We start from the raw sequence: 25982 nt of genomic DNA, 5'->3' as shown, positions 1-25982 counted from the left end.
TCTACTAGGGATCCAGAAGGGCATCTGTTAGGAGCTGTTTTGCATTTTGGGGCATCTCCATCCAAAGCCTTCATTGAACCAAGGCTTGGGACTTTACAGTGGTTTGAAAAGAGTGGGCCAGGGAGGTGCCACTGCCCCACTGATGAAGCTGGGAGCGCTCTTCCTGGGCTCTGCCATCCCCATGCTTTGCCTTGTTCCCTGCTCACTGGCTGTTCCCTCTGCCTCTCCTGGGGCCCTGAGTGTTCCAGGGCTCAGTCAGAATTCTCTCCCTGGGGATGGCTGAGCTACTCCTGTGGCTTCTGTCACAAGGTGGCCACGTCTCTCTCAGCTGAGATTCAGATCCCTATGGCCATCGGCCGCCTGGACATCTCCCTTCGGATGTCTTCCAGGCACCTGAGCCTCATTGTGTCCAGTGGGGGACTTGCCATCTTTCCTCCTAACCCGCCCCTTGTCCTAAGTCTCCACTTTTCAGTCATCTATGCCCAGAACCTGCTGTCATTTGGGGTCACTCCCTCTTCCTCAGCCAAATCCAGCCAGATGTTTTTTTTTTTTTCTTTGAGGTGGAGTTTTGTTCTTGTTTCCCAGGCTCGAGTGCAATGGTGCAATCTCGGCTTACTGCATCCTCTGCCTCCTGGGTTCAAATGATTCTCCTGCCCCAGCCTCCTGAGTAGCTGGGATTACAGGCACCTGTCACCACCCCCAGCTAATTTTTTGTATTTTTAGTAGAGATGGGATTTCACAATGTTGGCCAGCCTGGTCTCACCTGACCTTGTGATCCACCCACCTCGGCCTCCCAAAGTGCTGGGATTACAGGTGTGAGCCACCACGCGCAGCCCCAGTCACTGATTCTTACTGATTCTGCCTCCTCAGCAGATTCTGAGGAGGATTCTGCCTCCTCAGCAGCTCCTGAGTCTGGCATTTCTCTCCATACCAACTACTTTGTCTGTGTGTAACAGCGGCCAGAGGAATTTCTCTAAAACACTTATCTCCACATGACTCTCATCTGCTTGAATTTACTCTGTGGCTCTCCATTGCCCTCCAAGAAAAGCCTAAGCCCCGTCCCAGGTCTCCTGGTGTCTCTCACACCTCACCCATCCCCACTCCTGTGCCCAGGCAGCCCTTCCCCGCAGTCTCCCCTCCTCACCCCTCTAGGGGTGCTGCAGGTGTCACCTCCTGATCCCTGATACTCAGGGGAGTCACTGGCTCCCTGTTCTGTGGTCCATTCCCCTCTAGTAGAACATTCGGCTCCTGCTGGGCCCCCAGTGAGTTCCTCTCTGGGTCCCCAGGGCTGACCCAGGGTGGGTGTCACAGTGAACATGGAGTGAGTGAGTGAGTGAATGACTAGAGGATGGGGAAGCCTTGAACATCCTTGCCTGGAAATGCTCCAAGCCCGGTAGCACACAGTGGTCCAGGCCTAGCACTCCCCCGGCACCTCATTGTGTTGGGTGTCAGAGGTGGAGTGGACACTTGGGAATGAAACAGGGTGGAGAGCTGGACAGTGGATTCCGGGTCAGGCCAGGCTGGGGTGCTCAGCCAGAGGCCTGTGTGGTCAGGGGAGGGCTTGGAAGGACAGGCAGAGGAGAGGCTGAGCGTCAGGGGCATTCCTGGGAGGGAAGTTAGGTTGAGAAGGGATGTCAGTGTGATTGAGGGAGGCAGCAGGTGCAGCGGGGTGGGTCAGAGTTTCCACCCATGTGTAGCCTGTGCTCACCTAGGACCCTGTGGTTTTCTTCCACGTAGTCTTTGAGGCTGGGCAGAGGGAAAGTAGGGGACAGAACGAAGCCTGAGGACCTCAGTCTGAGGTGGAAGGGAGTGAGGGTAAAGTCTTGTAGGACTTGCCTCACACACCTGCTCCTCATGGGGAAGACAGTGGCCTCCCTGGAAGCTCTGGGCAGAGGGTGGGGCTTTTGTGTGGGGGAGGGGCTGGGTCCCTGAGGCTGCTTCCTCCCTTCCCTGCTCTCACAGGCTCCTTACCCAAGTGGGTGGTGAATAAATCTTCTCAGTTCCTGGCTCCCAAGGTGAGTGGCCTTGGGATTTTGGGGGGTGTTGGAGGCTGGAGAGAAGACTATGGGATGAGGTGGGTGGAGTCAAGCATGAAGCCTGAGGGCCAGGCGTGGTAGCCCATGCCTGTAATCCCAGAACTTTGGGAGGCCTTGGTGGGTGGATCACCTGAGGTTGGGAGTTCGAGACCATCCTGGTTAACATGGCGAAACCCTGTCTCTACTAAAAATAAAAAATTAGCCGGGTGTGATGGTGGGCGCCTATAATCCCAGTTACTTGGGAGGCTGAGGCAGGAGAAGCTCTTGAACCCGGAAGGCAGAGGTTGCAGTGAGCCGAGATTGGGCCACTGCACTCCAGCCTGGGCCACACAGTGAGACTCCGTCTCAAAAAAAAAAAAGAAGAAAAGAAAAAAGAAAGAATGGAGGATGGAGCCTAGGGCTCAGAGAGGATAAGTAGGGCTGAGGGACGAGTTTTGAAAGGGAGCTGGTCAGAATGCTGGGGGCTGAGCCGCTGGAGGGCGCTCGAGGGGGCGTGGAGAAGACCTGGACCCGCACCCCGGCCACCCCCTGACCCGCGGGGCGGCGGGCCCACAGGCCATGAAGAAGATGTACAAGGCGTGCCTCAAGTACCCCGAGTGGAAGCAGAAGCACCTGCCTCACTTCAAGCCGTGGCTGCACCCGGAGCAGAGCCCGCTGCCGAGCCTGGCGCTGTCGGAGCTGTCGGTGCAGCATGCGGACTCACTGGAGAACATCGACGAGAGCGCGGTGGCCGAGAGCCGAGAGGAGCGGATGGGCGGCGCGGGCGGCGAGGGCAGCGACGACGACACCTCGCTCACCTGAGCGCCGCACCGCTTCAGGGACGGAGACAGGACCGGGCGAGCCCTGGGGCGGCGGCGGCTACTCCTGCACTTTCTCCCCTCCCCCACCTGGCGCCTCCCAGTGGCACTGGGCCGGGCCCAGGCGGGCGCTGCAGCCTGGCTGGACACAGCCCCAATAAATGATCCCCAGCCTCAGCCGGCTTATCACTGTGCCTGTTTCCCACCTGCCTCATGGCCGCTGCCGCGGTCCCCTGCCTCTGCCCTTAATTTTGTTAAGCTTACTGATCATCCCGCCTTTGATCCTTCCAGCATCTCCTCATTTCCCGTTGTGTAGTGGGGAGGAGACGGGGTTTATCACTGCCCCCCTCTTGTCCGTACTCTGTTCCATTCTCTGCCCATGTCTATCCAGGTGTCCTTGTTGAGTGGTCATTTTGGCATTCACACCAGGATATTTGCTTTATTTTTACTGCCTTAAGGCAGCAGTCCCCAACCTTTTTGGCACCAGGGACCGGTTTTGTGCAAGACAAATTTTCCATGGATCAGGATTGGGGGAGGATTGGTTTTGGGATGATTCAAGTGCATCACATTTATCATTAGATTCTGATAAGGAGCTCACAACCTAGATCCCTCGCATGCGCAGTTCACAATAGGGTTCTCGCTCCTGTGAGAATCCAATGCCGCTGCAGATCTGACAGGAGGCGGTAATGCTAGCTCAGCCTCTGCTTACCTCCTGCTGTGCAGCCTGGTTCCTAACAGGTTCGTGATAGGACTAGTACCAGTCTGTGGCCCAGGGGTTGGAGACCTCTGCTCTAAGGGAAGGAGCAGGCCTGGACAGAGACCCTGGGTCAGGAATCAGAGGGTGAGGTTCTACTCTGTGTCCATTGGCCCAAGGCCCTTTGGGTCCAACCCAAAGGACTGGAGGTCTGACACTCCTGTCATCCCAAAAGGGAGGTGGAAGGGTCTGTGGGCCTCAAGCCACAGGGCTGTGGGCCTCAGAGCTGAGGCTGGGGCAGCATACCCTGGAGGGAGGTTGGGGGTGCAGGTGAGGAGCCTCAGATTCCAGTGCAGTTGGCAGGGACCAGGCTTGGTGATTCACGCCCTCCCTAGGTCATTTCAAAGACCTCAGGACTGTGTTAACAGAAATGGTAGGGCCCCCAGACCCCCCATCCCCTTGCCAGTGGTCAGATGCCAGCCCTCTCACCCTGTGCTGCACCTCACTGGTCTGAAGTCTAGAGGGATGCCTGGGCCTCCCCTGTGATCTGAGGCCCCCAGGTGCCCTCTGCTGCCCAAGGGACACCCCTGCTGCCAGGTCCAGAGGAGGGGCCTATGCTCTGCTCCTCTGCAGTGTTTTTGACCCCATATGAACTTGAGGCCCGGAAGTTCTCCCCAAGGTCTGGCCCTGTTCTCCCCTCCCGGAAAGCTCCTTTGCCTTAGCCCTACCACCGGAAGACATGGTCTACTCAGAGTCAACTCTTTCCCAGAGGGACAGGGTGAATGGCCAGTGGGGGGCAGGCAGGAGATTCTACAACTCACAAAAGTGGGTTGCTTCCCAACTTTGCCCAACACTGGCTTTGTAACTTTGGGCAAGCCCTCAGACTTCTTGGAGCCTTATTTCCTAACCCATAACCTGGAATGATAATTTCTGCCATCAAGCAGAATGTGAGGATTGAGATAAAGGGAATAAATTGCCCAGCACTGGGACTGGCATGTAGTAGGTGCTCTGATTAATGACACTTTCCTCTTCTCAGGGGGTAAACCCTCATCCCCGCAATGTGAGATCTGTTCTTCCAAATATACCCTTTGTGCATATGCAGAAATGGAAGCCCAGAGAAGGTCTCTGGTGTGGCTGGCCCCAGAGGTGTTCTGGACACAGGACCCAGAAATGCCTGCCAAGCCTGGTACCCTCATGTGTGTATGTGCTGCGAGGATGGGTGGGAATCTCCCGTTCTCTAGGTGTGGGTGCTGGAACCTCAGGCTGCAGCCTTCCGCTGAGGGATCCTTGGGAGGTGTGGCTGGGTGGGTAGCTTCCCCACAACCCTGTCTGTGGGCACGCGGGGAGGGAAGTGAGATACCCTTGAAGAATGTGGTGGAGGAAGGATTTCCTGGAGGAGGTGGTCAGGAACCACGGAGGGCCTTCAACTGCCTCCTGTCCTCTTGGGGGTGTGGCCTCCTTGGGGGTGGGGTGTGTGTCAGGGCAGACTCACCAGAAGAGGGGTGGCGAGAGCAGGGAGACTCAGGGAGAGGTGGACTCAGCGGGCGAGGTGGCAGGGGTTATACCTGAGCCTCAGGAGACAGTCGGAAGACCCGCAAGCAGCTAGAGGGGCAGGAGAGAGACACAGACCGATGGGTCCGGTGGGCTGGCCAGGCCAGCCGACTCCAGGATCGTGACTAGGCGGGGGGCGGGGCCGAGGGGGGGCGGGGCCCTGCCCTGCCCTGCCCTGCCCCGCCCCAGCCCCAGCCCCACCTTCCCCTCCCGGGGAGTCACGTGGGGCGGGCGGAAGCGCCCGGAGGGGTGGGCGCGCCTGGCCCCTTGCTGCGATTTGGCGGCGGCGGTGTTAAGTCGGTGGTGGCGCCGGTGCGCTTGGTCCCCGCGTGGAGTCTTTACTCAAAACAGGTCAGTGCGGCTGCCGAAGCCTCCCCGTCTGCAGCCCCCTCGCCACATTGGCCTGCAGTTTCCCCATTCTGCAGAAAGGAACGCCGAGGCCGCGGGCTGCGTCTGATTCCCCGGGTCATCTTCTGTTTACCTTTTTGGGCATGGTGGTGGGGGTCGCCTCCTGAGATGGGGGTCTGGCCTCTCTGGCTGGCCAGAGACGGTAGGGAGGAGGGTGAACCAGCGGGATCCGGGGCTTCCAGCCCGTAGCCCTTTGGCATGAAGGTCTCTGGAGTCAGCCGTCCTCGGGCGCCTTGGGGTTCCCATCTGTGAAGTGAAGGCTCCCACCTCGTTGGCCGCTGAGACCCTTACATTTCTGGAGATCTGTACGACCCTACGCCCTGGGCCTGGGGCTCCAGTGACCTTGGGCAGGCTACTTCCGGTCTCTGCATCTCAATTCCCCACCAGTAAATGGGGCATGGCTTCCCCAGAGCCCCTACCTGGCCCAGTTGCTGGTAAAAGGAAGTATGTGTTCAGGGAATGGGGTCACGCTGGGACTGGGGTGGTTGGGCCTGGAGAGAGCAGGCTTGGGGTGCAGCCTGGGAGCAGGGGATGGGTGTTTGGTACAGGGCCGCGGGGGAGGGGGGGAATCTGACCAGGAGCCATCACACTGTGGTTTCTGCTATATACATTCCCTTCCCCCACATCCCATGTCCTGGGGAGCCTTCCCTGATCCCAGATAGGTGGGAGGGGGGTGCTTCAGGGCCAGACACCTGGGGGTAATCGGAAGGATTTGACTCTCTGGTGGGTCCCAGGGTCCCAGACTGAGGCACTTGTGATACCTATTCGTGGAGAGTACCCAGTGGCCAGGCTGGGAGAGACCACCCAGCAAGATCATCACAGGGTAAGGAGCCCAGCAGAGCCGTGAAGACAGGTGTGGACAGGTGCAGGCCCCAGGGGAGGAGATGACTGGAATGGGCTTGGCAGTTAAGTGGCAATTTACAAGGATAAGGACCCTCCAAAGGCGGGGGCGTAGCTTGTGCAAAGTCAGGAATTTGGATGGTGTGTCTGAGGAATGGCAGAAAGATGGGTGTGGCTGGCAGAGGTGCAGAGAGAACTCATCCTGTGTCCCATGCCTGGCTGGGGATTGTCGGGACTGGGCTTGGGGACCCTGCCTCCCCATTGGCTACTTGCATATTGAAATAGTTTAGGAAGGGGGTGTCCCAGGCAGAGTACCGGTGACTGATGAGGTGGAGGGGGCAGAGGCCACCAGGGCCCCGATTGCCTCCAGGTTTTGTTTTGCTTTCAGGCCTCCCACTCAACCCCAGCTTTATGCCCCCACCACCTGGGCTCCACCCATGCTTCACACATCCAGCCTCAGCTTTTTGTGCAGATTGTTAATCCTCCTCCCAACCCTCTAGACGCTTCGTCCCCATTCAATTCCCCAGGTCCTTTGGGACTTCAGGTTTCAGAGATGGGGTGCTGTTGCCCCTTCTTCCTGCCCAGCCTTCAGTCCTGTGTAATGGCACAGCTTAGGAAGGGTCTCCTTGGAGCTCTGTGGGGTTGGGGCCTGCACAGCCATGGGGCTCACTGGGACCTGGGGCCCCGAGTCCTTGTGCAGCCAGCAATCACTATGTGACTCTACAAGTCCCCAAATTCCTCAGAGCCTCCATTTCCCCATCTGCAGGATGGCGTGATCAGCCCTGGCCTCATGCCCCAAAGAGAGACGGTGCTGGGGCAATAGTCAGGCCTATCTGCTAAGTCCTATCTCCAGCATTGAGTGTTATGAATGAAAGAAAAGAGAGAACCGAGGGGAAGGGGTCAGTTTAGAGGGGTTGGGTGGGGGTATCTGAGAGTACCGGGAGCTAGTGGTGGACCAGGCCTAGGGCATCGGCTGGAGGTGGGGAATCCCTTCCATTTTCCGGAGCCCTCTCTCCTTCCCACCCAACTCTCCCTTGGCTGAGCTCAAAGCCACCCGCCACTGCCCAAACAAGTGGCCTCTGTTCCCAGGGTGGGGGGAGGGGAGGCAGGCCCTGGGCTCCAGGCCCGCCTGTCCAGCACTGACCCTGGCCCCCCACCCCTCACTCTGGGTCTTAACCCTTGGGGGCCTGGACCGGGCCCTGGGCTCCTTGAGGGCTGGTGATTCTTGTTCACCAGCTGTCCCCTCTACCCTGCTTCAGGCTCCCAAAGGTTCTGTCACATCAGGAGGGGATGCAGTAGGAAATGGGGAAGGAAGGAGGGAACAAGGGTGGGATAGGCTGGAACAGATATGGCCATGGACACTTAGAGACCACTTGGCCCGGAAGCTTCCTTCACAGATGGGGATACTGAGGCCAGGAGCTGGACATCAGGGTAGGATCACACAGAGACCCCTGGTGGGGGTCAGGACAGGTTCTGTCTCCTAGTCTGGCCTCTCTGGGAGAAAGGGGACGGAGGGAGAGGGGAAAATTTTTTTTTTTTTTTTGAGATCGAGTCTAGCTCTGTCGCCCAGGCTGGAGTGCAGTGGCGCAATCTCTGCTCGCTGCAAGCTCCGCCTCCCGGGTTCACGCCATTCTCCTGCCTCAGCCTCCTGAGTAGCTGGGACTACAGGCGCCCGCCACCACACCCGGCTAATTTTTGTATTTTTCATAGAGACGGGGTTTCACCTTGTTAGCCAGGATGGTCTCCATCTCCTGACCTCGTGATCCGCCTGCCTTGGCCTCCCAAAGTGCTGGGAGTATAGGCGTGAGCCACCGCACCCAGCTGGGAGAGGGAATATTCTTTGTTGAGTACCTGCTATGGGCTGGACACTGCACATTTGTCATCTAACGATTTACATAATTGCATAAGAGCGTAACAAGAGCATCACCCTCCAAAATCATAGTGGAAGAAACAGCCTTAGAGAAAGCTGAGTAATAACATCAGGGAGAATGAGGTCAGCAAACATGCCTATAGCACTGTTGTGAACACTTTGATGCATGTTAACCAATTTCATCCTGCCAATAACCCAAGAAATTAGGTAACATTCTACAGATAAGGAAACTGAGGCACAGAGTGGTTAAGTAACTTGGGCAAGATTAAATTGGGAGGGTGGTAGAGAGACAGGGTCAGGACCCAGGTGTTCATTGCCTCCTTTGTCTGACTTCATTTTGATCTTAACTCTTTGAGCACCTCCCAGGGCTGAGTGAGGTGCTTTCCCCCGGTGGTGACCGAGGCGGCCTTGAACAGAGTGTGACCCTAGCTAAGCTGACCCAGCCCTTCCCTCTGGAGCAGAGTCCAGTCCCTTGGGCAGCTCTTCTCATTCCCTTCTCTGGTCTTGGGCAGGTTAGAGTCAACACCCTCCACAGCCCTGTGCAGAGAGGTGTTATGTTTTAGAAAGGAGTTTTGTGCTAAGGGTGGCCACTCCAGGGGTCTGAACAGCGTAAGGATTTGGTGGGTGGGGAGACATCCCCGTCCAATGTACATGCCCCACAAAACTCGGGGCTGCCACTGAATCAAAGCCAGTGTCCCCAGCTCTGATCAGAGATAACATTTTTTCCACCTCCCCCCACCCCTGGCCAGGTCCCCAGACCATATGTACATTCCACCAGTGATCTGAGGAGGACAGTCCCAGCTGGAGGCAGATGACCCCAGATGTGAGAGATGGTGGGGGGCAATGCATGGATTGTCTTCCCCATGGCCTTCCTGTGGAGTGTCTCTCTTTCTCATCCTTGGGCCATAGTACAGAGGGGAAAAGCCTGTCCCATAATTAGGTCATCTGTCCTAGACCATTGGGACAGTCAGAGAGTGGCTGGGAGGGGACGTGGAGTTAAGTGACCAGTTCAATAACAAATCTTTTTGTTTGTTTGTTTGTTTGTTTGAGACGGAGTCTTGCTCTGTAGCCCAGACTCAAGTGCAGTGGCGTGATCTCAGCTCACTGCAACCTCCGCCTCCCGGGTTCAAGCGATTCTCCTGCCTCAGCCTCCCGAGTAGCTGGGATTACAGGCAGGCGCCACCTTACCCAGCTAATTGTTTTATTTTTAGTAGAGACAGGGTTTCACCATGTTGGCCAGGATGGTCTTGAACTCCTGACCTCGTGATCCGCCCACCTTGGCCTCCCAAAGTGCTGGGATTACAGGCGTGAGCCACTGGGCCCGGCCAACATATCATTATTTAATAGTGGTAATAATAGTAGCAGTAGCTACTGTTTCTTGGAAGCTTACTATGTGCCAGGCAGTGTGGTAAGCACTTTATATACTGAATTCATTTAATCCTCAAAATAGTCTTGTGAGGTAGGCACCATTCCCATTTTACACATGAGGAAACTGAGGTCCCAAGAAGTTAAGTGATTTGTCCAAGATCATCCATTACATAGATAGCTGGGAATCTACATTTCCATTGCTTCACAGTGAAAACCGCAAGCACTGGGAGGCACCGCAGACAGAGAAGATCTAAACCCAGTCCTACCCTGGGAATGCCTAGTCAGTGACCGGCAGAGACTAGAGGACCAACTGGTCAGGTGACATTGCTGGTGACCAGCTGTGGATCTGGGATGCCCTCAAGGGTACAGGGGTATCCTGCTTGCAGACTGGACTAATTGCTGTCAAATCCTGAGCCCCCATGGCCCTGGCCCTGGGATGAGTGTCTTGTGGAGGTCTGGTTTCTGCTGTTGTCCTATCCACCTTGGCTCTTGTTCATACAGTGGTTCTCCCAGATCCCATTTTGCTGATGAGACTAAGGCCGCTAAAAGATGGTGACTTGCTTGCAGTCTCCCAGCCAAGGAAAGCAAGAGCAGGCACTGGAACCCCGGCATGGCTCTCTGAGGCCTGCACTCTACCACTCTGCCTGAGGCCTGGTTGGGGCTTCCTGAAGCATTGAGCTTCCTTCAGACCCTGCCCACACTGCCTTGTTACAAGGTCCAAGTCTTTTCTCCCTGACCAAACCAGGAACCTGATCCTGTTGGGGTGCTGGGGCTTTGCTACAGCAGGTGTCAGTAACTGAACAACCCTGGAAACATGGTTCCAGAGACAGGGACCACCTGTGGTCCAGTGTGTGGGGCTCAGGGTCAGAGGGGCCTACAGGAAGATTCAGGCCCTGAGGGAATGTGTTAAAATCTCCCTCCTGTCCTTATCTTCATTGTTGTGAGGGCAAAGTTAAAGGAAGAGGGTGGGAGAAGATCAGGAGGGCCACTCCTCTGTCCCCATTATCAGAGCGGAACCAGGGGCCACACCTGGAATCTTGGCTGTCAGTGGTCCTGGGAGAGCTTGGGCTGGCCCTGCCTCCTTCTGGCCAGGCCAGTGCTGGGGTGGCTTAACCCCCGGGACAGAAGACCAGGAGCAAGGCTGAGCTGCCACTGCATTTTGGCTTTCCAGGTGCCAAGGTCTCCCCTGCCAGCTTTCCTACTGGCCCACTGAGCACTGCCCTACCCTGGGCATCCCCCTCTCTCCTGCGCAACCCATAATGCATAGGGCAGGGGTCTCCCTATAGTCAGGCACAGAGTCAGGAACCCGGGGTCTGCCTCAGGCCTCTAGCTCAGTGAGAGACCTTTGGCTGGGCATTTATCTTCACTGGATTCAACTTCCCTGGAGCTTCAGGGAGGGGCAGTAAGGAGGAGCTCTGGGGACCCCCCAGCTCTGGGGACCCTTACCAGCCCCCAGGTGTGAATAGCACAGGACAGAAACCAACCAAATTGGGCAGGTGAGAAGGGGAGGGAACCAGGGGGAGGGGGCTGTTTCACTCCTCTCCACTCCCTTCTATTCTCCACACTGAGCAGCTAGAATTTTAAGATTCTGAGTTTGAGATACTATGCTGGTGAGATTCGAGGGTTTTAGGGTTTTATGTGCCTATGAGACCCAGCTTCTGAATTTCTAAAATTCTAGGTTCCGGGAGCCTAAAAAGCCTTGAGTTAGGCTGGGTCACCCCCGAGTTGAGGCCGAGGCATGTGCCATGCTTCATCCAGGTTGGTGCAGACGGTTGAGATCTAGAGAGTTTCTCAGTGCTGGCTGGTGGGTCAGAGGCACAGCTGCTCTCCAGGTACCAGGTGCTCCCTGCACCTACCACCCCCAGCACACACCCAACTGCCTCCCTTTCAAGAAATCTGGGAACCCTACAGACTAGGTGGTAGCAGAGGGGCAGTGAGTTATCTTGGCAGTGGGGAGAGATGGACCAGGCCCCCTCTGCATTCACGGGTGATAGTGCAGCTGTTCCAGTGGACACCAGGGTGGGGTTGTGGAGAGGCTTGGGGAGGGCTGGTGGCTGGGAATTCAAAGAGCAAGGTCAGGGTCACACTGCTGGCCTTCGGGGCTCAGCAGACCCAGGTCAAGCATTGAAGGATCAGAGCCAGGCTCAGGAGCCTCTGCAGAAAGTGGTGGACAGAGATCAGGAGCCTGAGGGGAGGTATTGCCCTGCCTTACGGTACAGAAGGCTGGGCTTGGCTAAGGGACTTAGGAGCTACCAACCCCAGCTGTTTCCAGTGCTGTCTGGGCCTCTGGACACAGCAGCTGCACTCAAGAGGCCACAGGTCAGGAGCAGCTCTGCCCCTCAGAGAAGCACAACCCAGCCAGGAGCCCGGCCAGGCAGTCATCCAGGAGAAGGGCACTGATGGCCAGGATACCAGGTGTGGCCCCTGGTCCTGTCCACCTTTGGGACATGACACAGGTGCCCTTTGGGACACAGGAATGTCCTCCCGGAAGACTGCCTGGCCGGGCTTCTGGCTGGGTTGTGCTTCCCAGCCCCGGCCTGCAGCACATCCCTCCAGTGGGTACTCCATGCGGGTATGGTCATCATTCCTCATGGGCTGGGGTAGGAGGCGCCCAGTTCTGCACCCCTTGATGTGTGAGCTGGGCAAGGCTTTCACCCACTTGAAACTTGGTCTCTCGGGTGGCAAGGCACGGTGGCTCACGCCTGTAATGCCAGCACTTTGGGAAGCTGAGGCGGGCGGATCACGAGGTCAGGAGATTGAGACCATCCTGGCTAACACGGTGAAACCCTGTCTCTACTAAAAATAAAAAATAAATAGGGTGGGGGTGCCTAGCCAGGCGCATTCCCTGCCCCGCCTAGTCCTTGGTTATCAGGACTGTGGTGTCACGCAATGCTCACCTCTCCTCTTCCCCACGAACGTTCCAGACTTTAAATTCAGTAAATCAGATATACACCAAAAAAATAAATAAATAAATAAATAAAAATAAAAAAAAAATTAGCCGGGCGTGATGGTGGGCACCTGTAGTCCCAGCTGCTCTGGAGGCTGAGGCAGGAGAATGGCATGAACCCAGGAGGCGGAGCTTGCAGTGAGCCGAGATTGTGCCACTGCACTCCAGCCCGGGCGAGAGAGCAAGACTCTGTCTCAAAAAAGAAGCTTGGTCTCTCAGCCTCTTTAGTGGGGACGTTTATCCAGGTGGGCTGCTGTGTGGGTTTGCAGCTTAATGCAAGTTTAATGCAAGTTTGTTAATGCAAGTTTGTTCCCAGTGACCACAGTGTGCCTGGTAGGGAGAATGGGCCACCCCTCCCCACTCTAGGAGCAGAGTTGGCGACTGACACTTTTCCAGGTGATAACAGGACAGCTCTGGGGCAGTGGCTCCCGTGCTTGGTAAAGGGGTACCAGAGCCTTGGCTCAAGGTTTCCCTCCCCTGCTCCGCCTGGGGCTGCTCTCTTCCTTCTGTGTCTTTCTCGGCTCTCAAGATGGACATGCTAAGCCTAGGGAGTCTGAAGATCCAGGGGGTGTCTAGTGGTTCTGTTCCAGTTTCTGTTCCACAGACATGAACCAGGACACTCATTTGCCTCTACTGCCTGTGGCCTGAAAACCCACATTTCTAAGTGCAGAACTGGCTTAGCTCACTTGGAGGTATGTGGGGGGTTGGGGAGGGAGGTTGCTCCAGTATCTCTAAGGTTGCTAAGAGGCAGGCCCTCTCCCCAGTTCTTCCAAGGAACAGGCTGCTGGAGATATCTGAGCTCAGGCTGGAGGGCCAAGGTCTGAGTCATGGTCCTGACTTGCTGTGTGGCCCTGTCTAGGTTCTTGCCCCTTCTGGGACTGGGACTTACTTTCATTTCTAGAAATGCGGAAGGTTGATTTGGTGGTTCCTAAGTGCCTAAGGAGGAGGTGGTTGGGTTGTGTGGTCCTGGTCGAGAAGGCAGGGCTGGGGTCTGGCTAGTAGAACTGTAACTGGGTGGGACTGGGTGGAATGGGAGGCACCTTATGCTGGGAGGCTGGAGGTTGGGTTCTGGCTGCACTTTGGCCACTGATTTGCAGTGGGCAAGTTGTCATTTGCCTGGCTCTCCATGTGTAGAATCGGGAAATGTTCATTCAGTCAACAGATACTCACTGTGTGCCACCTTTGGGACACCGGTATCCCTGGTCTTGCCTTGAGAAACCTTGCACCCAGGCAGGGTTGGGGGTGAGATAGTATGTATGTGACAGACACAGTCACAGATGGTGACATCTGGTGTGATCAGGGCTGTGACCGTGGGAGTTAGAGACTGCTTCCTCGAGCAGGTGGCACTTGAGCTTGCAGGGTGAGGTAGAGAAAGATGTTCCAGGCAAAGGGAACCATGTAAGCAAAGGCCTGGTGGTGAAGTGCTGGTGTTGGAGCATGAGTGTGGAGGAAATGAGACCAGAGGGGAGGGGCAGGTGGCAGGAGCCAGTGGGTGGCAGCCCCATGAGCCCCACTGGGTAATGGGGAGGTCAGGGAATGGGTAGGTGGGCAGGAGAGGTAGCCCCTGCCTCAGGGCTGGGGGTTGGTCTCAGAGACTCCTAGAAGTCTGGGGTGGTTCTGCCCTGCTCTGGGGAATGGCTGAGGGGGTTTGAGAGTCATACTTCCCCCTGTGTGGGTGAGGACATCCCCAGCAGTGTCTAAGGGGCCTGCCCAGCAGGAAGTTTAAGGGGCATCCTCAGAGGTCAAAAGAAGGGACAGGCCTTGCCATGGAGGGTGCCAGGGAGCCTCAGAGTCAATCTCCAACTCCTAGATCTCCCGGCTGAACCTTGACACCTGCCTCCTCCAACTCTCCCTTGCTCTGCCCATCTCTCCAGGCAGCCCCATGTCCCAAGCCTCCTGAGCAGGGTGAGCTGGGATCAAACCCTGACCGAAGGCCTCCCAGTCCAGCCCTCTACAGACCCTGCCCCTGGCCACCCTCTTCTTGACTCTGCGTGTGTGCCCAGCCCCAGCTGCTGTGGCCCAGGAGGCTTCCTGGGGAGGGATTTGAGATGGGGGTGGGGGTGGGGGCACTGCAGAAGGGTGAGCAGCAAAGGCTGAAAACACTGGAAGGTGCCACATATTGAGTGCCTGCTCAATATGCCTGCAAGCCAGGCCTTTGTAGATTTCCATTCATACATTTCACAAATATTATCGACTGAGCATTTTCTAGACGCTGTCCTAGCCACGGAGGATACAACTGTGAATAAGACAAGATCTGTGCCTCTCAGCTGAAGAGTCTGACTTTAGTAAATATCCATACAAGGCAGTGTCTGGTAGTGATAAGTGGGATGCTGAAAAAGGAAACAGAGTAAGGAGATAGAGGCTAATGGGGTGCTTTTTAGGATAGAGTGGTCAGGGAAGAAAGGCCTTGCATTTGAGGAGGTGCCCAAATGGGTATGAGGAGTCATGCAGATGCCTGGGCAAGAACATTCTGGCCAGAAGGAGCTCGGGGCCCAACAGTTGAGTGGGGGCACGCGGGGACAGGTTGCACAGGCCTGGCAGGCTGGCTGCTGGCTTTGGCTTTTACTCTGAGGGAGGTGGCAAGTCACTGGGGAGTGAGAACTGATCAGATTTGGGATCTGCTTCATCCCTCCCTCACAAGCCTGCAAGGTGGAGCTATCCTAATTCCATTACACAGATGAGGAAACTGAGGCTCAGAGAAGTTAGAATAATTCCCAAATCCCACAGCAGGAGGAACCCCTGCCTGCTGCCTCTCTGTCACAGTGTGCTCCATCACCAGAGCACCCTGCTGTCCTCCATGACTTCCTGTTGTCTGGACAGTAAGGACCAGGGTCTTAGCATGGCCTTCAAGGCCCTTCTCGGTCTGCACTCAGCCTCCCTCTCCATCTATCACTTGACCTCCCCTTCTCCTTCCTGGGCCCTACCTGTCTTCATGCTGTTCCCTTGAGAGGACCCTTGATTCAGATTCTGGCTCCTGAGTGACTATGAGCCAGTTACTTAACCTCTCTGAGGCTGTTTCCTAATCTGTAACATGGCCTGAAGCCACCTGCTTGCTAGGTTGTTGGAAGGATTTTATGGGGCAATCCATGTGATATGTTTAGTGTGGTGCCGGGTAGACAGTAAGCACTGCGTAAGCACTGCATAAGCACCACCTTTTGTTGCTGCAAGCAGGGGTGGCCAGATCAGGTGAGCAAGTTCCAGTGTTCCCTGTGGCCCTGCTGGAGAATGGGTTGGAGAGGGAGACTGAGTCAGGGAGTCTTCCCTGGCTGTTGTCTGATTATATAGTCAGGGAGACTGAGGTCACACATCAAATTGGAGGCCAAAGCCTGTGGGGCTGGTCCCTCTGTCTCCCTCTCTCCCTTCTGGCCCTAGTCCCGGCCCCACCCATGTGGTCACCCTCCCCAGCCAACACAGGCAGCTTCCCCTTTCACGTGCCAGCAGCAAGGGACCCCCTTATCTTCTGTCTTCTGTATTCCAGGGGCCATTTAGAGACTAGGCAGGCCTGGGTCCCTGTTCCCCTGGGCCCCTACTTCTGGGGTGCAGAGGAGCCCACCAAGTCCCTCCTCCTTGGTAGGCAGGAGCTTTAGGTTCCCAGTGAGCTCACAGAGGAGTCAGTTGGTGTCCTCCCTTTCCTTCTTAGGGCAGGGTGGGTGCTGGCCCTTGGCCCCCAGGGCACATGGTGAGGGTCTGTAGCTTGAGCACTGGTGCCACTGGGTCTGTCCACCCCTGCTGCCTGTGATTCTGTGGTCATCCCTGTGCACTCCCACACTGCTGTGGTCAGCCCCATCTCTTACTGTTTCTGCCTCATTTATGGTGTTTGGAGTCCCCCTCCTGCTCCCCCTGGGGGCAGCGGTCACAGGAGGATCTTCCAGGAGTCATCCTGTGGCTCCTCCGGCTGCCTCTTGCCCTCTACGGGAGGAGGTGCCACGGGAAGTCCCCAAGCCCTGGAGAGTGTGTCTGTGCCTGAGGGCCAGGGTGCCAGGCCAGAGCCCCATCTTGCTGGTGGTGGGAGCGCCCCAGGTCTCTGTAGGTGTAGGGCTGGTTGGGTCACCTTTCTGGGTGGGAAGGGACTGAGCTAGGCCGAGGGTGAGGACTGGGACAGTGGGGAGGGTCCTGGGGTGGGGCTGTGGAGGGTTGAGGTCAGAAGCTATGCCATGTATCAGCTGAGCCCAGTGGGCTAGAGTGGGCCCTGGTTGCAGGGGACAGAGACAGGAGGCAGGGGTGAGGGCCCAGAAGTCCAGGCAAGCTGAGAGGGCCAGGGTGAATGGGGGCAGCATGGATGCAGGGCAAGGGTGTGCCCAAAACATGGTAAGCAGGAAGGAGTTGGGGGAAGGGGCAGTGGTCCCCAGACCCATTTGGGGCCAAGGGTATGTGGTGCGGCCAGAGGGGCATAGTATGTGATAGACTTTTTGACAAGGCCTAAAACCAAACCATTTAACTTTCAGCTACATTTATTTGCAAGTGAGGTACATTAGACATTCCTGAGTCATCCCACACCTCCTTCCCTACCTGACCGTCTTTTGGGGTCTTGGGCATGAGGGGCCCCTGGGTGAGGCTTAAGGTGTGGTGGATGAGAGTCAGGGCCAGGATGGGGTCTGATGGTGTCTGGAGGACAAACCGCGGGGACCCTGGCATCTGGAGTTTATTAGTGAGCCTCAGTCCATTTCCCATGTGAAAGTCCGAGGGCTGCGCTCTGTGCTGCTGGCCACCAGTGCCTGGAAGGGAGACTTTATTTGATTAGCTTTGTCTTAGACCTTTGGGAGGGTAAGGCGGGGGCAGGGAGGGGGCTTTGGGTCTCAGTCTCTTATTTTCTAACCAGATAGCCTCGGAAATTAGCAATTTCACTTATAATAGTTCTGTTAGTAATCTATGCATGTTATACTTAAATCATAAAGCTACCTTATAATGATGGTTTTGGGGAGCAAACTGGAATAAACTCAATTCTAATGACTTAAAACATTTATCATTTTTTTCTAATTATAAAAATGATACTCAATTGTGAAAACTTGAAACGGTGCCTACTTGAAGGTTGTAGAAAGTGAAAGTCTTTCAAGATTGGGGTTGGAGTTAGTGTGAGGCCTGAAAGGGGAGTCAGCAATGCCTACTGTCCCTTAGTCTTTCATGTCCCTTAGTCATTAATAAAACTGTGGCTTAGCATTTTATTAGGGTGATGCTGGTAGGGTTGCTGCAGGAAGGTTATTAAAAGGTCCTGCCTCCCGCCAGGTCCACTTGTGTGTGGGTGTGCGTGTTGTGTACTGCTCAAAGGTGCCTGGCAGGTGTGTGGAAGTGAGGGAGAAGGAGGACTGAAACCCAGCCTGTCCTCTTCTTGCTCAGCTGCTTCCCCTGGTGTGGGGCTTCTGGAAGAAGAGGAATCTTTTTCTTATTTGCCTAAAGGCCACACCTGGGTTGGAGACAGCTCTTCCCCCCCGGCTCCCCACAGTCCCCAAGGGGAGCTGTTGAGTTCATTGTATGATGGGAGTGTGCGGTGCGGGACGTTCCAGGGGGAGGTCCAGAATGCCGTGGAGTCAGGTCCGGTCTGGAGCTCTGCAGGGGGACACAGCTGGAGGTAGGCTGTGGTAGTCATTGGTGTCTGGGGTAACTGAGAACCTCAGGATGCAGAGGGAGTCTAGCCCAGAGCCTGGCTACAAGCCTAGCACCCAGGGTCAGGACTAGGCAAGACCTTGGGGCTAGGGACAGGAAGTGACTGCTTGGTGGCAGAGGAGTGAGCAGACGAGCAAGCTGACCTCCAGTACACACGCGGTGGCGTGTCATGGTCATCTGGGTGCCAGGCTCTAGGAGGCAGGGGGTGACAGCTCTACTTTGTGGAGGGGAAACTGAAGCTCAGAACGTGATTTGACTTGCCCAGGGCTTCAGACAAGACATGGTGGAGCCAGGACTGGAACCAGAGTTGTCTTGCATCTTAGGTGGGGAGGGGACCCAGGCCTGGAGCCCAGGGACGTTGCTGATAGACCCCCAACTCCCTACCAGCTAGCTGAGGCAGCTCTTCATTCCCCCGGGCCCTGGGGTCCCACTCAGTCCTCACTGCCCTGAGGGGCTGCTCCCCATCAGCCACCAGCACTGCAGAGACCCCAGAAGACAGGCCACACCACACATGGGCCAGGACAGGAATCTCCTGGTGCCAGGGAGAGTTATAGGGCAGAGATGTGGCCTGGGGTGGGACAGGAGGCCCCAATGTGCCTTCCTGGGACTGTTATATGGTGGCCGCCAGTCCCCAAGAGATGGAAAGTAGGCTGCTTGGCCCAGGGATCAGTCAGCTTGCCCACTTGAAGGCTGTACCTGCTGCCTTTCCTGGCAGGGCTGGAGGGAGGTGGCTTCTGCAGGGGCGTGGGGGCCACTTCTGCACCCACTGGGCTGGGAACCCAGCCCCCACTAGTTCCTCATATCTACGGAAGTGTCTCTAAGACTCTTGCCTGAGTGAGCGGAGCCTGGAGAAGGCCCAGGAGGGCAGCAGAGCGAAGGGGCCCTACGCAGAGGTATCACCTGGTGCCTGGGCTAGGGAGGGCTGAGGGTGGAGTTCTGGGCTGTGGGGTCGTTGCACACGGTTGAATTGCTGGTGGGGAGCTGTGTGGTGGAGAAGGGCAGATCTGAGGTGTGGTCATTGGGTGGGGTGGTAGGTGCGTGTGGCCCTGGGAGATGTGTGGCCCTTGAGGTAGTGTGAGGTGTGCATTTGTGGTACCGGTGGGGTGTGGTTTGTAGACCCAGACCTGGCCAGAGCTGGCTGTGTATGTTCTTGGTTCCTGTTGGGGAGCTCCGAGGAGTTTCCTGAGGTCTGGATGCTGGGGTCCCTGCCCTGCCTGCCTCTGCTGGGACAGCTGGGCCTAGGGTAGAGGATGAGGCTGTATAAGGGAGGTGGTGGTGCACAAGCTGAGGCCTCAGTCAGGACCCCTAGCCTGCCTTCCTCCCCTCCTGGCTCCCCATAGGGCTAGGTCTTTCCTTGAACCCAGGGCAGAGCCCTGTGCGAAGGGGAGCTGAGAGGATGCAATCAGGGGAGGCAACTTGGCCAAGAGGACTCCAGAGCTGGGTGTGGAAATGGTTAGGGCCTTTAAGGCTGCCCTCATCCAGGGCTGACTCATGCAAATCAGAATGCAAAACAGGCTCAGGGAGGCCTCAAGAGAGGGCCACACCCACACAGTCAGCAGACTGCAGGTGACCGAGGGCCAGCCATTGAGCCCCTCCAAACATCTTCTGTTCCTACCCCACTGACATCTCCTGTCGCCAAATTCACCAGGTCCTTTTCTGTCCCTGGGCCTCGCACACCCAGTCCCCTTTGCCTGGAATGGCTTCTACCTGACTACCTCCTACTTATCCTTCAAGGCCCAAGTCAGGGGTTCCTTCTAGAAGCCTCCCTTACTTCACCAGACAGAAGCAGTCACATCCTCTGAAGGCACCGTGAGCTACAGCAGGTGACCTGGTGAGCTTCCACCTCACACAGCTTCCATGACATGAAGAAGAATCCCAGTCCTTAGGGTTGTTATAAGAACGAATGAGGGGCCGGGTGCAGTGACTCACGCCTGTACTTCCAGCACTTTGGGAGGCCAAGAGGGGAAGCTCGCATGAACTCAGGAGTTTGAGACCAGCCTGGGCAATGTGGCAAAACCCCATCTCTACAAAAAGTACAAATAAATATTAGCCAGGAATGGTGCATGTGCCTGTAGTCCCAGCTACTCTGGAGAGGCTGAGGTAGGAAGATCACTTGAGCCCAGGAGGCTGAGGTTGCAGTGAGCTGAGATCACACCACTGCACTCCAGCCTGGGTGACAGAGTGACCCTGTTTCAAAAAAAAAAAAAAGCAAATGAGATGGAGAAAATCTACCAGGGGCTGGGCACATGGTTGCCAAATGGTGTGCATTTAGGGAAAGAAGGAAGCTGGAGGATGCCTGTCTTTGGCTAAGGCTCTGGGTCATCTTCTTGCTGGGCTGGTGAAACAAGTCACTAGTCAGTAGTGGGTAGAAATATTAGGGAGTTGCTGGGCTGGGACAGAGAAGGGGTGATGAGATTTGAACTCTGACCTGGGGGTTGAAATGGTAGGTAGAGAACAGAAGGGCAAAAGTGTTGGTTCCAGCAAGAGGGACTCAAGCCAGACGTGAAGGACTGGCTGGCAAGGATTAGAGATTCCAGGCAACCCTTACCTCTGGACTGGGACTGAGTGCACCTGTGAGTCCAGCCAGGTCCTGGGTACCACTGTGGATGGCAGAGGAGATAAGAAGGAGTATGGACTCTCAGGATACTCCAAGATACTTGGGGGATTGGGTGGAGGTGGACCCCCACAAAATGAGCAACCAAAGAGAGAGCAGAAGCAGTGCCAAGATGTGGGGCTCAGCCTTAGAGGACTAGGAGCTTGAGGGGGCAGTCAGGGTGGACTTTTTGGAGGAGGTGGCCTGGAGCCACCTGAAGATGGGAGGATGTGGTTTACTCATTCATTGTCAGCCGACAGTTTCGGGGGCTCCCTCTTTGCCAGGCCAGTGCCTAGTGTGAGAAGTGACATGGAGGAAGTCGTGGACAGGGCCAGCCCAGCCTGGCTGGGGGTTGGGGTGTCACTGACAACTTGAGCAAGTCACTTCCTCCCTGTGGGTGTTTGTTTCTTCATCTGTAAACATCAGAACTGGACGAAGTTGAATGACGACCAAGGAGTGCTTGAAGGCACTGGGAACCATGGAAAGGCTTTGAATGGGGGTGGGACCGTAGTTGGCACAGCAGAGAGACGCTGGAGGGACATGAGAGAGAAGGAGAGTCAGGATGGGGGTGTGGGGGTGCTGAGGCCTGACTGGCCCCTTGAGGTGGAGAGGAGGGAAATCCCTCAGCTCTTGGCTGTGCTGTCGCAACAGGATGACTCTCCCCTCTGCCAGGTCCCTGCCTTCCTGAGGGTGAGGACTCAGTGATGTGTCATAGCAGCTGAGGGGCTTAAACCTCCAAACTAGGACTTGGATTAGGGTAGAGCAAGTGAGGCACTTGCCTCTGTTGCAGAATTTGAGGGGCTACCAAAAAACTCAGTAATTAGCTGGGTTTGGTCACGAGATCCTGTGGTCCCCGCTACTGGGGAGGGGGAGGTGGGAGGATCACTTGAGCCCAGGAGGTTGAGGCTGCAGTGAGCCATGATCATGCCACTGCACTCCAGCCTGGGCAACAAAGCGAGACCCTCCCTGTCTCAAAAAAAAAACAAAAGATACCTAAAATTTAAAAGCAATAACTATTTATTTAAAAAAGGTCAGTAATTGAGGTATATAATATTTAATGCCATTTAAAAATAAAAATTAATGCCAAAAATCCATGATGAGCAAAATATAAAACATTTAACATTTTAAATAAAAAGAGGACCAGTACTGATGATTCTGTCTTTGCCTCAGGCTGCAGTGTGGCTTAGCAGGGCACTGCTCTGAACTTCTTTTTTCAATTTGCTGCTTTCTCCAGGAAGCTTTCCCTGACCCCAGCCTGGTTGAGGGCCCCCTAGGCTGTTTTCACTGGATGATGGTATCTGATCCCTTTCAGCCTGAGATTCCTGGAGGGCCAGTCCAGGTCTGAGGTCTGGTTCATGCTTGCAGTGCCTTGAACAGGGCTGTTCCAAAGGGGTATCAGTGCCGAGTCACCGTGTCTTTTGATCTTAGCCAGATGCCCTTAGTGCAGGAATAGGAACTTGAGAGAGGCCCAGTAGGGAGCCAGGCTTTTCTCAGGGAGAGAAGTAGTTTCCTGTTTCCCAGACCTTGTCATTCCAGTGGGGGTGGTTGGGACCATCATCTATCAATCTGTGTTAAACCCTTAGCACAGTGTCTGGCCTATATATAGCAGGTGCTCAGGTTTTTTTGTTTGTTTGTTTTGTTTCGTTTTTGAGCCGGAGTCTCACTCTGTCACCCAGGCTGGAACGCAATGGCGTGATCTCGGCTCACTGCAACCTCTGCGTTTCAGGTTCAAGCGATTCTCCTGCTTCAGCTTCCTGAGTAGCTGGGCTTACAGGCACCCGCCAGCATGCCCAGCTAATTTTTTGTATTTTTAGTAGAGACGGGATTTCACCATGTTGGTCAGGCTGGTCTCAAACTCCTGACCTCAAGTGATCCACTCGCCTCGGCCTCCCAAAGTGCTGGGATTACAGTCATGAGCCTGCGCCCGGCCCTCAGTTTGTGTTTTGAGAGGCCGTGAAGAGTGGTTAAGAGTTGATGGCCAGGCTGGTGGCTCACACCTGTAATCCCAGCACTTTGGGAGGCGGAGGCGGGTAGATCACTTGAGCCCAGGAGCTCAAGACCAGCCCGGGCAACATGGCAAAACCCCATCTCTACAAAAAAAAAATGGAAAAATTAGCCGGGCGTGGTGGCGCAAGCCTGTAGTCCCAGGTACTTGGGAAGCTGAGGTGGGAGAATTGCTCGGGCCTAAGAGGCAGAGGTTGCAGTGAGCAGAGATTGTGCCACTGCACTCCAGCCTGGGTGACAGAGCAAGACCCTGTCTAAAAAAAAAAAGTTGAGAGCTACAGACTCCAGTATGAATAGAGTGTAAGCCACAATGCAATTTTAACTGTCCAAGTGAAATTAATGTTAATAATATATTTCATCATGTAAACAATAGGGAAATCACTGAGATATTTTGCATTCTTTTTTTTTTTTTTTTTTTTTGGTGCTTAGTCTTCAAAATCCACTGTGTTCAAAATCTAGCACATCATATTCCAGGGACCACATTTCAAATGTCCAACAGCCATATGTGGCTACTGCTGGCTGCTATTGGACAGCACAGGGCTAGACTATATTCATACTGCCTCCTTTTTAGGTGTGTGGCTTTGAAAAGTTATTTAACCTCCCTTTATCTCAGTTTCTTCATCTTTAAACAGGGATAGCAATCATATGTACTTCCCAGGGCTGCTGTGAGGCTTTAATGAGTTAATATAAAGTGCTTGGATACCTGGCATGCAGTAAGCACTGTTTATGTGGTCTCCTTTTCTTGTTTTAAATTTGTCGTTTGAGTAGCACTGCCATTTTTGCCAACGCTTTCATCTGAAGTGCTAGCTACTTAAAGGTTGTTTTTTAAATACTCACTTTTGGGCTAGGTGCAGTGGCTTATGCCTATAATCTTAGCACTTTGGGAGGTCAAAGTGGGAGGATTGCTTGAGACCAGGAGTTTGAGACCAGCCTGGGCAACATAACGAGACCCTGTCTTTACACAAAATAACACAATTAGTTGGGCACTGTGGCATGTACGTGTAGTTCCAGCTACTTGGGAGGCTGAGGCAGGAAGATTGCTTGAGCCTGGGAGTTGGAGATTGCAGTAAGCTATGATTGCACTACTACACTCCAGCCTGAGCAACAGAGCAAGACCCTGTCTCAAAAGTAAAATAAGGCTGGGTGCAGTGGCTCACACCTGTAATTCTAGCAGTTGGGGTGGCTGAGGTGGGTGGATCACTTGAGGTCAGGAGTTCAAGACCAGCCTGGCCAATGTGGCAAAGCCGTGTCTCTACTGAAAATACAAAAATTAGCTGGGCATGGTGGTGCGCACCTGTAGTCCCAGCTACTCGGGAGGCTGAGGCAGGAGAATCGTGCTTGAATTTGGAAGGTGGAGGCTGCAGTGAGCCAAGATTGCGCTACTGCACTCCGCCTAGGGCGACAGAGTGAGACTCTGTCTCAAAATAAATAAAACAAAATACTTAAAAAATATATACCTGTTTTAGCCCTGTCCTAGGAAGTGATAATCATGGAGTTTACTTAAGATAAATACCTGTTTATGTGATTGTAAGATGTAAAATGTTCATGAATACCTGCTGAAGCCATTATGCAGAGCATAGCAGTTTTGAAGTTAACCCTAGTGTTGGCAGACCTGACTGCTCTAGGCCCTGGGGAGGGAGACCTGTCCATGCCACCCCACTGGTCACTAGCCCCACAGAGCCCTGGCCATCTGCATAGCAAGGGTGGTGGCCTGCCTAGGGGTATCCTATTCTTTCTCCTTCTGCCTGGAAGCATCCCCTTTTGGTCTGTTTTCCTCAACCTCCCCTACATGTTTAGGGGCAGGGCCCTGGGGTCTCATGCCCCTGACTCAGTTATCCCACTTGTTCCCTTAGGCCACTTCATGGTCCCCAGGCTTAATGGAGAGGGTCCTGTGTCTCTGGGTCCTCTAAGGTCCCCCACCTCTCCTGACAGGCTCTGTGTCAGGGAGACCTGTTTAGTCGTGGGGCTGCATTGTCCCTTCCTCACCCTTCCTGGGGCTGTCCCTTCCACAGTCTGCCCCTATACACATCCTAGCACTGGTCTTGCGGGGCCAGAGAGTAGGGAAGTCCTGACTCCTCTTTACCAGCTGTGCGACCCCCACATCTGGACAGGCCTGTCTGTCTGCCTTCCCCCTCCAGGAAGGCCTTCCTCTGGTCTGACTTCTGTTGCCAGCTTCTGTGAACAGGAGGTTCCCTGAATCCTTTCCTCTTCCCTCTTCCTTCTCTTCCTCTTCTTCCACCTCTTCCCCATCTCTTTTTTCTTTTCTTTTCTTTTTTTTTTTTTGAGTCAGGGTCTGGCTGTGTCACCCAGGCTGGCATGCAGTGACTCAATTACAGCTCACTGCAGCCTCCACCTCCTGGGCTCAAGTGATTCTCCCACCTCAGCCTCCTGAGTTCCTGGGACTACAGGCACACACTACCATACCTGGCTAATTTTTGTATTTTTGTCATACAGATGGGGTCTCCTTATGTTGCCCAGGCTGGTCTTGAACTCATAGACCCAAGGAATTCACCTACCTTAGCCTCCCAAAGTGCTGGGATTATAGGCGTGAGCTACTGTGCCTGGTGCCCATTTCTTCTTTCATTTTCCCTGTCCCTCTCCCTCTTCCCCTCTCCTTCTCTGGCATCTCACAGTGGCCTTGCCTCATGGGCTTTCTCCTCCACCCCTGTCCTTGCAGCTTCTGCCTCAGGCCAAGATGAGGAGCCCTTCAGAATAGCTGCTGTCTCTGGGAGGACCCAGGCGTCCTTGGCAGCCCAGCTGGTGAGTCAGGAGATGGAGTGGTGGGAACAGGGCTGGCTGTGGCATGCTAGGCCTTAACATTGAGGTGGGGGGAGGCTTGAAGGAGGCTGACACCTGATAGCCCATTTTCCGTTTTGAGAACTGAGCTTGAGAGGCAGAGGGTGAGGCCCAAAGAGCTTTCTACGAGCCTTCCAGCAGGCCTTGGAACCTTGGAACGGGGAGGGGGTATGGGACAAAGGGACAAGGCAGGGGCCAGCAGGCTGGATTTTGAGGGTCTGTGTGTATGTTTTCTCCTCATTGGATTCCCCTCCCTGCCTGGCAAGTTTTGTTCCCTTTCTCATTCTCAGGCTCTATTCATGGTTATCACATTCCCTTTTAATTTTTATTTAGTTTTTGGAAAATGATACAAAATTAAAAAGATACAGAAGGGTATAGTGTCCCCTGTCTTCCCAGCTGTCAATTCCCCTCCCCAAACTCAGTCATATATATCCGTACAGTTTTCTGTGTTTATATTTGCATGTATATATATAACAT

The 25982-nt window shown here is 54.8% G+C and overlaps 2 protein-coding genes across 10 annotated transcripts in view; both read left to right on the top strand.

The window, feature by feature from the left end:
* Positions 1-3010, top strand: part of STARD10 (StAR related lipid transfer domain containing 10) — a 40276-nt gene extending 37266 nt beyond the window's left edge. For both annotated transcript variants that reach the window (XM_023209515.2, XM_023209514.1), the window contains exons 6-7: positions 1963-2015; positions 2592-3010. In XM_023209515.2, coding sequence (XP_023065283.1) covers positions 1963-2015; positions 2592-2837 — 299 coding nt within the window. In that variant the 3' untranslated portion in view covers positions 2838-3010. The remainder of the gene's footprint in view (positions 1-1962; positions 2016-2591) is intronic.
* A 2277-nt stretch (positions 3011-5287) lies between these two features.
* ARAP1 (ArfGAP with RhoGAP domain, ankyrin repeat and PH domain 1) overlaps positions 5288-25982 on the top strand; it is a 68258-nt gene continuing 47563 nt past the window's right edge. The window contains exons 1-2 of one of the 8 annotated variants that reach the window (XM_023209517.1): positions 5293-5429; positions 25387-25469. The gene's annotated coding sequence lies outside the window, so the exon portion shown is untranslated. Of the gene's footprint in view, positions 5430-18906; positions 19006-25386; positions 25470-25982 lie in introns of those variants that run through there. The other 7 variants (XM_023209523.2, XM_023209516.1, XM_023209520.1 and 4 more) reach the window with 7 other exon arrangements.

The sequence above is a fragment of the Piliocolobus tephrosceles genome, chromosome 13 (assembly GCF_002776525.5).
Source record: "Piliocolobus tephrosceles isolate RC106 chromosome 13, ASM277652v3, whole genome shotgun sequence".
NCBI lineage: Eukaryota > Metazoa > Chordata > Mammalia > Primates > Cercopithecidae > Piliocolobus > Piliocolobus tephrosceles.
This window is presented reverse-complemented; position numbering and strand designations above follow the sequence as displayed.